Source organism: Artemia sp. Qi Xiang Cuo, chromosome 16, assembly GCF_049724085.1.
Source record: "Artemia sp. Qi Xiang Cuo chromosome 16, ASM4972408v1, whole genome shotgun sequence".
Classification (NCBI taxonomy): Eukaryota; Metazoa; Arthropoda; class Branchiopoda; order Anostraca; family Artemiidae; genus Artemia; species Artemia sp. Qi Xiang Cuo.
Window position 1 is genome coordinate 56,784,123 of NC_142809.1, and position 14,237 is coordinate 56,798,359.

Sequence of the window (14,237 nt, forward strand, 5' to 3'; positions counted from 1 at the left end):
CCTCATGTTATGACTCCATAAGATAATCCTGCAACAATACCTGAAAAAATTATTTAAGTTTATGGATTATGTCTCATTTTTGTTGAAAAAAAGGAGTCAAATGCCAGGTCCTCATGTTATGACTCCATAAGATAATCCTGCAAAAATACCTGAAAAATTATTCCATTTTATGGATTATGTCTCCTTTTTGTTGAAAAAAAGGAGACAAATGCCAGGTCCTCATGTTATGACTCCATAAGATAATCCTGCAACAATACCTGAAAAATTATTCCATATTATGGATTATGTCTCCTTTTTGTTGAAAAAAACGAGACAAATGCCAGGTCCTCATGTTATGACTCCATAAGATAATCCTGCAACAATACCTGAAAAATTATTCAATTGTATGGATTATGTCTCCTTTTTGTTGAAAAAAAGGAGACAAATGCCAGGTCCTCATGTTATTACTCCATAAGATAATCCTGCAACAATACCTGAAAAATTATTCCATTTTATGGATTATGTCTCCTTTTTGTTGAAAAAAAGGAGACAAATGCCAGGTCCTCATGTTATGACTCCATAAGATAATCCTGCAAAAATACCTTAAAAATTATTCCATTTTATGGATTATGTCTCCTTTTTGTTGAAATAAAGGAGACACATGCCAGGTCCTCATGTTATGACTCCAGAAGATAATCCTGCAACAATACCTGAAAAATTAGTAAATTGTATTGCTATTTTGTCAAATTTGTTTAAATAAAGTAGACAAATGCCTGGTCCTCATGTTATTACTCCATAAGATAATCCAGCAACAATACCAGAAAAATTATTAAATATTATGGCTTATGTATACTTTTTGTTGAAAAAAAGGAGACAAATGCCAGGTCCTCATGTTATGACTCCATAAGATAATCCTGCAACAATACCTGAAAAATTATTCCATTTTATGGATTATGTCTCCTTTTGTTGAAAAAAGGAGACAAATGCCAGGTCCTCATGTTATGACTCCATAAGATAATCCTGCAACAATACCATAAAAAATTATTCCATTTTATGGATTCTGTATCCTTTTTGTTGAAAAAAAGGAGACAAATGCCAGGTCCTCATGTTATGACTCCATAAGATAATCCTGCAACAATACCTGAAAAATTATTCCATTTTATGGATTATGTCTCCTTTTTGTTGAAAAAAAGGAGACAACTGCCAGGTCCTCATGTTATGACTCCATAAGATAATCCTGCAACAATACCTGAAAAATTATTCCATTTTATGGATTATTTCTCCTTTTTGTTGAAAAAAAGGAGACAAATGCCAGGTCCACGTGTTATGACTCCATAAGATAATCCTGCAACAATACCTGAAAAAAAGAGACATACTCCTCTCAGATACTCCTCTCAGAGGCTTATTTCTCTTTTTGTCTTCGTAATTGGTACAAGACAGGACAATTTGGACCGCGCTATTCGATTCATACCCATGACACTTCTGATTATCACAGCCGAAATGTGCCGCTGTGCTGCATTATGGATTCTAAAACTGGGAAGTTTTTCAATTATTCTAAATCGATCGGCTGTTCTAGAATTTTCACTCAATTACATTTTGGCATTTTTCTGGGCTAAATTGCTGTTTTACGCCACAGAAAAAAAACAAATACCGAAAAAACAAAAACCAAAAACATCCAATTTCCGTTCGAATGAACCGTCTTCCAATATTCTTTGGCTGCTGGTTTGATACATTCATCCCAGCACGAAAAACAACAAATAAACACGCATCCACGACCATCTTTATCAAGCAGAATACCAAATTCCGCATTTTTGTGTCAAACCTGGGTGTCGAACCTGGTAAAGGGTGTCAAACCTGTGTATTATGGTTTTCGGATATGCTGAATTGGACAGTGCAATTTTCGTTAATATTGCTCGTTTTATTCGAGTTTTGTCTCCTCTTTTCAAAGATTGAAATTCGGCAGGCTTTAAACTTTTGTAAAGTAGTTTTAAACTTAACGAGTTTTGAATAATTTGGAAAAAGAGCCGATTCTTTTTATATACATATTGTAACCATTTTTTTTATTTTATCTGGGTTACTATTTCTATGAGTTTCTCTTTACTTACAGCTCATTATTCTCATCTATTTGATAGCTAAATAGTGATTAGTTGGTATCTAGACAGCTGGTAATCAGTGGTATATTATCAAATAATTGGCGACATCTTGAATTGTGCTATAAGCAAGGCAGTATCCAGGGGGGGCTTACGGGGTTTGACCCCCCCCCGGAAATGTTTTTCTGACTGGTAAAAACGTAAAAAAATGGATATAAACAAATTTTTATGCATTTTTTTTAGTTTTTTTTGTGCGCCCCCCTCCAAGCGAAAAAAAATATCGTTTATTAACAAAGCTTTAATTTGCTTATAACTACTGCCAATTGCATCCTCTAAAATGATTATAACCATTAGATTACGTATTTGAAATTTTTTGCACATTTTCTTCGCCCGGGGCAAGGGCCCCCCTCTGCCCCCCCCCCCCCCCAATCGCCTCTGGGTACACACAGTGCGTTTTGAAGATACATATACTGTTTTGTGTAATGTCATCAACTGATCCACGGAGACTGAGAATTTGGCTGCTTTTAATGACAAAAACAATAAATGAATTTTGCTGTTTTGGAGGGTTAGTGTATATTTGGTTATCCTTGCACCATTTGTTTATATTTTTTTATTTTTCTGGTAAAAAAAAATCTTGACTTATCTTCACTTACAGTTTATTCTGTTTTTTTCTTCAGGTTCTAGGATTTTAAAAAGTAACTCTGGATTAAGCTTAACAGAGTCGGGCCACTCCCCAAAGTTGCTTCCTGAGAATGATCCATCTAAGTTGTCTGGTGAGATACTTACATCGTATGAACATTATGTTGAGGCAAGTGTTTTGACCAATTCCTTTATATTATTTATTTTCTGTGTTCCTTTCCAAATTTCCTTATATTACGTAATTTCTTTTTAACATATTTTCTTTTGCGTTATATTTTCTATTGTATTTATATTTTGAGGTGGGTGTGTCAACTAAATCCTTTGTAATTGATTTTATCTTTCTCATTTACTCTACCTAATCAGAGTAGTTACTAATCAATACTCTGTGTCTTCCTATCTGTTTACCATTTTGTGTCTCCCTCTCTCTCTCGTACTCTCTGTTCCTCTCTCTATGTCTTTCTGTAAAACAAACTATTATAAGGTTAAAAAAATGGAGTTTCCATCCCATTTTGGTAGAATTAATAAAAGATAGATGTTCTACCAGTCATCCATGAAGAAAATAAGTTAAAAACAGTTTTTTTTATGAACAATAAATAATTAAAATAATGCTCGGCTTGTTATTGATATACTACTCTGGTATTGCATTAAACACAATTTCTTAATCATATCAAATTAATAATTTAATTTAATCTTACCTTAAGTACACCCTATAACGATTTTTTCTCTCTGACCTCTGAAATAAAATTGAACTAAGAAAAAAAATAAATGAATGGATCTGCACTAAATATGTCATAAACTCAGTGTATACTATCTATGCGCTAAATTTTTTTAATAGCCTGAGTTCATATTTACAAAAACAATTCTGTAAAAAAATGTGTAAACAAAATTTCGAACTTGTTTCTTGTTAATTTTCGGCGTAGCACCTTAAACTAGGTATTCTTTTCTTAGAGCAAACTGCCTTTTCTATGACGAATAAATAAATTTTCAAATGGGGATAAATCCATTTATTTAGACAGTGAAAAAAATTAGGCACAAAAGCCCAGATTATTTCGATCACATATACAGCGACCGTCATCAGCAGTATTACTAAAATAATATAATTGAAACTAGCATTTTTATACACAAAAAATAAAATATAATTTATTATTTATTTTTGTGTATGAAAATGCTAGTTTGCAAATGGGTTTATCCCCATTTGAAGATTTATTTGTTTCTTGTTAAAATATTAAAAATAAAAAATGATAGGACAATTGTAAGGATGAACCATAATGGATCTAATGAATAACATTTTGTTGCAGTTTGGTCTGCACCACTCACAAGGAAAAGGAATGAAAAGACGTTAATGAGTATAGGCTCTATAGTCTACACGGAAAAGGAATTTTGTGTATTTCTATAGTGCTGGGGATATATAAATTGGAACCCAATTGAGGGGGACAATCACTTCAGATAGGCATCCCCATTAAGACAATTTTGTTATCCCCCACTCTTCCACCCAGAGAGGCAGGATCGGTTATGAACCTTGTAAAAAGCACAAGTGGAAAACTAGCCCGTGTTTTCCAAGACTGTAGTGAACTGTTAGCACTACTGTTAGAACTGTTAGCACTGTGTGGTAAGCACTGTTAGAAAGACGATACATTCTGTTAGGCGAAAACAGTCTCGCTGTGTGAATTCTGACTGGCATGTTTGATACTTCTCTAAAGTATTCCTAGCAAATATTTTTAAAGAAACTTCTGACCTATCTAAAAACTAAAAACAGTGCATAGGGATCTTTGGCATATTTTAACATAATTCTGCTGACCGGACAGTCTAATTTTTCAACTCTTTTCTTAAATTGAACCAAGTCAACTATTCTCCCATATTAAGATATTTTTGGGTACCAAACATGAAATTTGTCTCTTGAGAGAACTTATGGTTCCTTTACACATTGTGCAAATGCATGCGGAAATTCGTCCGTATCTTTTCGAACGATGGACGAGAAAATGGTACGCTTTACGGCAAAGTTTTCAAATAAATGCATCAACGTGGACGAGGACAAGTTCTAAAAGAGGAATATTGGCTAATTTGACTCTCGTTTTAGTCCTTATGCGAAGGAGGCGCAGGAGACAAAAAGAGAAAGTAATCCAGTCCATATGACATGACTGTGGACTATGAACATAATTAGAATATAGTTAGAACATGTCATTAGTTAGAACATAGTCTTGGAGAAATCCACTATGTTCCATAGTCATGGTTTTATTCATTTAAAATTTTTGTCAAGAATCCGTCCTGATTTGACCAAATCGTTGCGGAAAGCTAGAGAATTTTTCAAGCATGAAAAAGGACGAAATCTCCGCACGGATCGCCCGCAATGTGTAAAGGAACTATTAGATTAGATCATTAATGCCTACATTACGTAAGGATCATATAGCTGCTTCAAGCTCAAAAGTTGTTTTTTTCTGTTCTCCGTCAGATTTCATTCGTTTTTACGGGTAGTTCACGCGCGATGATGATTCAACTTCTGTGTTCATCTAAGCCCTTGCAAAACGTATCTCCAAAGAAAAGGTTTTTACTTCATTCTTTCATTTCGGATTTGGTGGTTTGCATAATGAACCGATTATTTGGCCGTTTTCGTAATGAACGGATTTAATATGAATAGTACTGTGTTATATTACATTCGTTGTGCGTATGGTGTTTAACGCCCGATAGAAACGTGATTGAGCTAATGCTTGTCTTTGCTTAGCTTTTCTAGGTGAAGCTGCCCTTGTGGTGTCAAAATAGATAACCAATCAGAGTACACCCTAATAAGGTGGTTCAGATACCACCCATTAAGGTGTGCGTTGATTGGTCAGGGTCTTTGGCCCGCTTCGCCTGAAAAAGGCAATTAAAACGCCATTGACCAATCGCCATGACCGATCACCATTAAGGTGATTGGTCATCCCACTTCGCCTGAAAAAGGCAATTAAAACGCAGTTTTATTAGGATTATAAACCTTTTAAACATACACCATTAATTTTTTGTTATTTCATAGTGCCATGAGAAGTGCAAGCAATATGAGAACGTTTTGGAGGAAGTAGCAGGTCAAAATGCTGAGCTGCAACTTTTCCCTGTGATTTTTGGAAGAAAGCCATCTCAAAATTCAGGGCTATTGACCGAGAACAAGGAAAATCAGAGTCCAACAGTTTCGTCAGCTATGGCAAGTGCATTTAACGTAAGTTATGCTTACGTTTTTATAACTAGGCTATTTAGTTAGGCAGTAATAACTAGGCAAAGTAGAAAGGTAACAACAAGGCTAAATTCATCCTAAAAATCGTAAGAGTGACATTGTACCCTCCCCCCCCCCTAGTGACTTTTGCACATCCCATATAGCAATGAAGAACATGGTCGGAGGGTTTATGAAAAGAGTAAAATTCTTTTGTCATTGCTATTAACTTATTTAATTATAATTGCTTCGCATATCATTGTTGAAATGGAATGACCCCAGTGGATGTAATATTTCATGTAGAACCGGCTCATTCAATTGTAGTATATCGAACAAACAGAAGTTCAAATAGGGGTAAGTCCTTTTATTAGACAGTGAAAAACAGATACAAAAATTCTGGATATTTCGACCATATACATGAGCGATCATCATCAGCAGATATACTAAAGTATTACGATTAACACGAACTATATATATATATATAATAAAATAATTACTTCCAGTTCATAGGTAATGTCCGAGAAGGGTCATTAAAAGGGTCCATTCAATGTCTTGAGTTCTTTTAAGAACTCAAGACATTGATTCTTGAGTTCTTAAATTGAGTCTTGAGTTTCTTCAGAACTCAAGACTTGAGTTTTATTGCCTAAATTTTAAACTTACATATTTTTTTTCCCTCTCAGCCAATGAACCAGAAATTATCTGCTTCCCGGAGGTAATTATCTTATTATATAAAAATATAGTTCGTGTTAATTATAATACTTTTAGTTTATCTGTTGATGATGATCACTGATGCATGTGGTCGAAAAATCCAAAAAAAATTGTATCTGTTTTTCATTGTCTAATAAAAGGACTTATCCCCATTTGAACTTTTGTTTGTTCGTCATAAAAAGACAGTGTAGTCTTCGAAAAAATTACCATATAGTACATTCTACTTTCGTGGTTTGATGACAGAGTAGCAAGTGTGTATATTAGCTTGATCTTTTCTATTAGTCCTTTTTTGATTTTTGATCCCTTCGTTTTTTATAAGCCGTTTGTGATTTAGCCTATTTTTTTTTTAATTCCGAGGGTGTCGTATTGTATACAGGCAAAAATAGTTGTTCTTCTTCTCACAAAGACTATCTTTCATGACTTTACTCTAACTAGGCTATCAAGTCTTTCATCACATTGACCAAGCTGATTCAAAAATCAACGGTTGATTCTTAAGAGAAAATAATAATACGGTTTTTATTTCTATTTTTTGTTTTCTACTGTATATATTTTTTTCTCTGAACTGTACAGTTAACTTCTATTCGATTGTTTTGCGTTTCTAATCTGTTGCTATTACTATCTATGATAATTATCAGTCTTTTATTTAGATGCCATCTTTCGGGACTTCGGTAAGCAGAATCTCAAGTAGATGGGAATCAGATAATAGTCAACCAGATAGGAAACTCTGCCGGACTAAAGGCATAAATGATGTATCTGTTGCTGAAGGTTACAGTGGAAGCCGAGTGAAGAGGGCGGATATACCTGGCTTAGGAAGAATTGTCGAGGTAAGAATATACTTTACCTAAGTAATTTTTCTAATAATATTTACATGAATATCTTTAATTAGGAAATGTATGAATCGTTCAGACAATGATTTGAGCTTGTCTTGTCGCTTTTCTTCTAAATACAGATGGTGTGAACTTCTTTTTAATGTCATGACGTCAGGTTAGGATCGATGCAACCGCCATGGGAAAAATACTAAAAAAGGCACATAATTGTAACAAAAAGATGTTTTAAATAAATACACATTTGCTGGTTTAAAGGGTATATATATTCATTATTTTTTTATTTTACGTTATGAGATTTCAATTAAGCAATAATACTTGAATTAAGAATGTCTTAATTCTCTTAATTTATTAAAGGATCATATATCTTATAGGACTTGTTTTCCACTGAAACTCCTTGTGATTCTCACTGTTGCTTCTCTTCTAACCGCAGATTACATTTACGATTCGATGTATTCTTTGTGATATTGTTTGTCAAATGTCTTCTAGCCTTCATTTTTGCGCATCCAAAACGCACAAAAGGTCGACGCCGAATAAAAGACTGGGAAATAATCAAATATAGAAAATCGTCGCAATTAATTTTTTTTTCGTCTTCTATAATTTTGTATCTTAGGCTTTGGTGGTATTCTAGTGGTGGTGGTATTTGTATTTTAGTGGACTCTAGTTTTGCCGTAAGCAAAGTAAAGAATATCAGAGGAAGGACCTAGCCAAAAAGGCCTGTTCCGTCGGCCTTTTTCTAGCAAAAAGCCGGCTTTGCCAGTTTTTTTCCACTCTTTTCGCATAAGGTTTTCGCTTTGTTTCAACCGGGGTTCGAGTCCTCTGCCTTTGCAGGTGGCAATTGCTTTGCTCGGGTAGTGCTCAAAATTTTCAAAATCTAGAAGAAATACTTGTGCCAAAATTTACCGTTTTAACGTAGCGTCTACGCAAAATTAAATAACTTAAGACATACTCTTTTACATAGGGAACAGATCACCCAAGCCGTGTCCGGGGGGGGGGGGGTTACCAGGTTTGAACCCCTCTCCAAAAGAAAAATACTGACAAGTAAAGCGTAACAAAAATTATTTAAACAAATTTTGATGTGTTTTTGAAAGTTTTTTTTTGTAGAAAACACCTGAAAAAAATACCCCTCCCTCTTCCCCCGGAACAAAATCCTGTTATCCATCTGGGTGCATGTTTTAGTGTAAGTATCGATTTTTTACTCCACAATTGCTACTTTTACCCAGAAAGAAATATATTTATTCTCAATGTTTTACTTTTTAGAGACTGAAACTTCAACGTCAACTTTAGTTTTAACTTCAAGTTTGAACCTTCAAACCCGGGAATGGGAGAATGGTGTTTTAGCGACTGAGATAGGCTTAATTATTTAGTTTAACTCCTTTGTTGATTTTGTATGGTAAAATATGGGTTTTGTCATATAAGTTATATCGACATTGTAATGAATTTAGTATATATTTGCAGAACCTTTTGTTGGGGATACATTTTACCTTTCTTTTGAATTATACGATCTTTTACTGACATAAAACTAAAATCTTGCAACATTAAAACTCACGAGATTGTAAGTTATGTAACTTGTAAGTTATGCCTGAAGAACGTATAAGATTTTTATGGAAGTGATGGTTGAGTAAACTTTGGAGGAAACTCTTTTATTGAAAACTTAAAGTTCTAGTTTCGTTTTAAGAACCTCATCGTGATCGGAAGGCAACTACATTTCAACGGAAGTGATCGGAAGGCAACTAGCGTGATATTTTCACGAGTCGTGGAAGGTGATTCGTGAAATATCACGAGATATTTCAGACAAAAAGATAGTCTTATCACTCCATAAGATATGCCTTATGAGACAGATGGATTCAGTGGAGTATGTTATGTGGTCTATGAGAAGTATATTCTATTTTGATAAAATAAATCTTGACGACGAGATCTTATTAAGAAAACGGATAGGTCAATGAGGCTAATCTTATTAGATGATGAACTTAATTATACCTCGTTTTCAGACTCACTGGGTTCCAACACGGATTGGACGGGTTTAGTATCGCAAGAGAAGCCATCGAGGGTTTTAGAGCTAAAACAGGGGGTTAGAAGCTTCTCAGTTGAAAGCGCTTTATGCTGGGTAGGTTAGGAAGAGAGCAGAGTTTTTTTTTCAAAATGGATGACTAATGACCTAAGAAGGGTCCAAGGGGCTATTTTGTTGTGTTTGGTACTTTAACAGGGCATTGTTTAAATACCATTTTCGTAAAGCCCGTTACATAACATCTGTTTATTCACTGCAGCCAATTTGGAGTCTTGTTCATAAATTGGGATACTGTTGTGATTTGGCTCTATTTACAAGTCATTTTATACCAAGGGCATCAACTAAAAACTTTTTTTGCCCTCGGGGACCAATATTAGATCTGTTCATACCTGAAAACTGTACTTGTAGTTATTTCAAATTATGAAGTTCTTAGGGTAATATCACATTTTCGCCAGTGCTGCCAGATTGAACCGTAGATGAGTGAATCTAATTAGTTTATCTTGACAACGTTTTTTTGTCCGTTATTAAATAAAAAAAAAAAGTTTTTTTAACTGAAAGTAAGAAACGACGTTAAAACTTGAAACGAACAGAAATTATTCCCTATATGAAAGGAGCTGTCTCCTCCTCAACGCCTCACTCTTTACGCTAAACTTTTTTATTGTTTAAAAAAAATAGAGTTGTGAGAAAGTCAAACTTTAGCGTAAAGAGCGAGGCGTTGAGGAGGGGACAGCCCCTTTCATATACGGAATAATTTCTGCTCGTTTTAAGTTTTAACGTCGTTCCTTACTTTCAGTTAAAAAAACTTGTTTTTTTATTTAATTTTTGAACGTTTTTGAATTAATGCAGGTTTTGATTTTCGCTCACCGTGCATGAAAAATTAAAACAATATTCGCATATTAATTTTACTTTTATTTGGTTAAATGGCTTTCTCGAAACCTGTTTAATTTTATTTACGAACGTTTTTATTAGTAATAAATATACGTAACTTACGAATTAACTTACGTAACGAACTTCTATATTCATAGATTTTTAATACGTATATTAGGGGGTTCGCCCCCTAGCTAATACCTTGCTCTTTAAGCTAGAGTTAGAACTTTGTTCGAATAAAGTTCGAAGAGAATAAATAGCTCTTATGAAACTAGTAAAAATCTTTGGGTTAAAGAGCGGGGTATTGACTAGGGGGTGAACCCAATCACATTTTCTGTTTCTTAATATTTTCTGTTCGTTTTAAGTTTTGATGTTGCTCCTTACTTTCAGTTGAAAAACTTTTTTTTATTTAATTTCTGATCTTTTTCTTTAATAATGATGGGAAATCCAGCGCCCCCTTCATAGCAATGTCCTTTTCTCCATGAAAACTTCCTTCATGGAAAGATCCTCCCATATAACCCCCGACCCCCCCCCTCCTCCACCTACCAGAAAAAATCCCCCCTAAAAACATCTATATACGTCCTAATGGCCAAAACTGTAGTTTAATTAAGGATAAAAATCACGACTTTCAGCCCTCCCCCCTAGGACTTCGGGGAATTATATCATCCTAAAAGATCTTGTTATCATATTCTCGACTATGCTGAGCAAAACGGCTATCTCAAAATATTGATCGGATGGCTTTGTGAAAAAAATGAGCGTGGGAGGGGGCCTAGTTACGCTCCATTTTTTGGTCACTGAAAAAGGGTACTAGAACTTTTAAATTTTCGTTCCAATGAGCCCTCCTGCGATATTCTAGGACTGCTGGGTCGATACGATCACCCCTGGGAAAAAAAACAACAAAAAAAACAAATAAACACGCATCCGTGATATTTTTTCTGGCAAAAAATGCAAAATTCCACATTTTTGGAGATAGGTTCTTGAAACCTCTACAGTAGGGTTGTTTTATGCGCTGAATATGATGGTGAGATTTTCATTAAGGTTATATAGCTTTTAGAGGATCTTTCCCCCTTTTTGCTAAAATCAGCCAAATTTTCTCAGGCGCGTAACTAGTAAGACCAAACTTGATGAAACTTATATATTTGAAATCAGAATTAAACTCTGATTCTTTTGATGTATCTATTGGTATCAAAATCCCGTTTTCTAGAGTTTCGATTACTATTTGGCCGGGTCGCTCCTTACTTTACAGTTCGTTACCACGAACTGTTTGATAATTCAAAGATCAACAATTTAATCAACAAACTAATGCTTAACAATTAAAGAGTTTTATTTAAACTTATTTGATGTCCTATATAAACAGATCAACTTTGAAATCACCTTTGTGGTTCATTTTGAATTTAAACGCTAAGTATTGTGAAACCCCGGGTTTAAACTCGGCATTCCAGCGCTTTCTAGATTCAAAAAGCCAAGGTTGGACACGAAAGGATATACAGTGGCTGAGCTATTTGTAGCTGATTCGTCTTAAACCCAGAATTTTGAACCCGCATGACGCAGAGCTGGGTTTCAAACTGTATGCAACCCACTGCTGGAAAGCAAGGGTATATGAAATGGATACTTTCATAATGGCATTTTAGGCATACTATATTGCGTTTTTGTGTGGGTATATGTATGTCCACCTGCCCGTCTTTTTTAATGCTATTTTTATCTATTTTATTTTATTATTTTTATTATGCTATTTTTCATATGCTATTTAGATAATTTTTCTAATGGCTTTCTCCTTTTTCAGCGTGCTAATGGAGAATTGGACATATATTTCAGTGACAAATATGAGCTTAGCATATCCCCCTACACAGCAGCGATTAAAGTGCGTAGACCAACTGACTCTGTTTCAATTCGATATCCTCCTAATTCTGTTCTTCCCGCAGATGTGGAACATAGACTATCACAAGTGCCAAAGTTCTTACAACACCTCAAAAAGCTACCTTCTGGTTTGAGATAATTTCACTTCAAATTCCACTCAAGATAATTGGCTAATCATTCAAACTAATATTTCACATGGTAAAGATGATTCGCAACAATTTTGTGATTAATAGAAGGTGATCATCAGGTCAACTATTGGTGTAGCTTGCAAGCTTTCAGGGAAGAGGGGAGAGGGAGTGTGCATCGTAATTTTTCAGAACTTAGCTTTATACTCGCTCTAGACGACTTTTTCAGGGATAGTGAAGTGTTTAGGAGTATTTAAGAGTCTCTAGCTTCATCCATGAATCCAATCCAACTGAAAAGCAAAAGGTGGCCTCATGTATGCTTTTCACTTCTATCTCGTTTTGTATCCTGTATTATAGTTGTTTTTTTCTTTGGAGGATATAGATTCTGTTGTTGAATAATTAGACGTTGCTTAGCCACTGAGAGTTTCACAGTCTTAACCCCACCCATCCCTATTTATCTCAAGTGATGAATTTAGTTTGTAAATTTCACTAATTTAAATTTATAATTGTGTCTAATCATTTTACTTTACTTATCGGAACGTGTCCCGTTATTTATTTGACTGTTTTTATTTTATTTTATTAGTGATCAGTCACTATCCTGATCCTCCATCTTTCCACCGTTGACATTACATTCTGGCTACGACCTTCCTAGAAGACTAGAATTTTCATGGTAATTTTGTTTTACAGTTTAAGATTTATGTCCCCTCGAAGCATATGATTTTGCGGTAAGACTACGGCTGTAACTTGTACCAAAAGGACAAGACACAGAACTTATGGGAGCTGACCCCTGGCGCTCCGGGGCCCTCCCCCCCTAAAAAACTTCAGGGATCTGACCCATGGCCTGACCCCCCCCCCCCTCCCCAAAAAAATGAATAAAAAATATATATAAAAATAATAAAGATATTTTATCCCAAACTCATGGGAGCCAAGATCATAGGATTCATTGATTTCTGATCTATCCATCTACTAAGTCATAATTATGATAATTATTCAAACTATTTCTAGATACTTGTTAAAAAATTGAAAAACTGACGTTTTCAACGTATTTTTGAACCACAAAAGAAATTGCCAGGGAAATTTCAAAAAATATAACTCAGTAGATAGATAAAGATGAGCTATCAAACGTGTATTCCACACGTGTTGACTAACGTTGAAATTTTAAGATCGTAGGGCTGCGTAAGACAACTTGTAGAGGGCGCAGAGGATGGAATAACTTGCAGAGGGCGCATAGACCTTAATATCATTAAAGTCTCTTTATATGGATTCTAAACTTGACAAATATTTAAAAAATTATTATGTGCAATGTTTTATGGAATGACTAGGGAAGTCTGTGATGTTTGTATTTTATCTATGAGGATATGAATACTAGTTTTCATAAATTTGATTTTGGTTTACTATTTTAAAGCTGGTTTTAGGATTCCATAGTTGTTTATGTGTTTTTTTTTATATTTTGACTTGTTGTTTTCTAATTGGTGGATTCTATACATTCCCCTTCTAAACTCTCTAAATAGTTCTCTAAAACTCTCTAAAATTCAGGATTAGCCTATTTTCTAAAATCTGTTGTGTTCTTCCCACAGAAAATTTACCACAAGAGCATGGAATTTTGTATACTCCCTTTTCTATATTTCTCGGTACCTTGTCTTTCCCCTTATTTAACAAAGAGCTTCTAGTTTGTCCTGATTTAAATGCTGTTTTTATATTATGTTTTTTAAATTCTCTTCTTAATTTTTGTGACATTACTGGGATAAAGGGCAAAGTTATGTAATTTGTTTCTTGATTTGACCCATCTTTTTCTAATATTTCTAAAATTTTCCTTACTCAATTCTATACATTCCTATTCCATTATACATTCCATTATAAAGGGAATAAACTAATTTTGAAAATTTTCCTTACTCAATTCTATACATTCCCCTTCTAAACTCTCTAAATAGCTTGACCAATTATTGGCCGCTGGGATATTTG

At 34.5% G+C, this 14,237-nt stretch overlaps 1 protein-coding gene across 3 annotated transcripts in view; it reads left to right on the forward strand.

Annotated features, from left to right (window-relative positions):
* The window catches only part of SAK (polo like kinase SAK), a 59,425-nt gene extending 45,831 nt beyond the window's left edge, over positions 1-13,594 (forward strand). For 2 of the 3 annotated variants that reach the window (XM_089102597.1, XM_089102599.1), the window contains 4 exons: positions 2,747-2,877; positions 5,716-5,895; positions 7,242-7,418; positions 12,077-13,594. In XM_089102597.1, the coding sequence (XP_088958723.1) occupies positions 2,747-2,877; positions 5,716-5,895; positions 7,242-7,418; positions 12,077-12,289 (701 nt within the window). In that variant the 3' untranslated portion in view covers positions 12,290-13,594. The remainder of the gene's footprint in view (positions 1-2,746; positions 2,878-5,715; positions 5,896-7,241; positions 7,419-12,076) is intronic. The other variant, XM_089102598.1, reaches the window with a different exon arrangement.
* Positions 13,595-14,237: the final 643 nt, after the last annotated feature.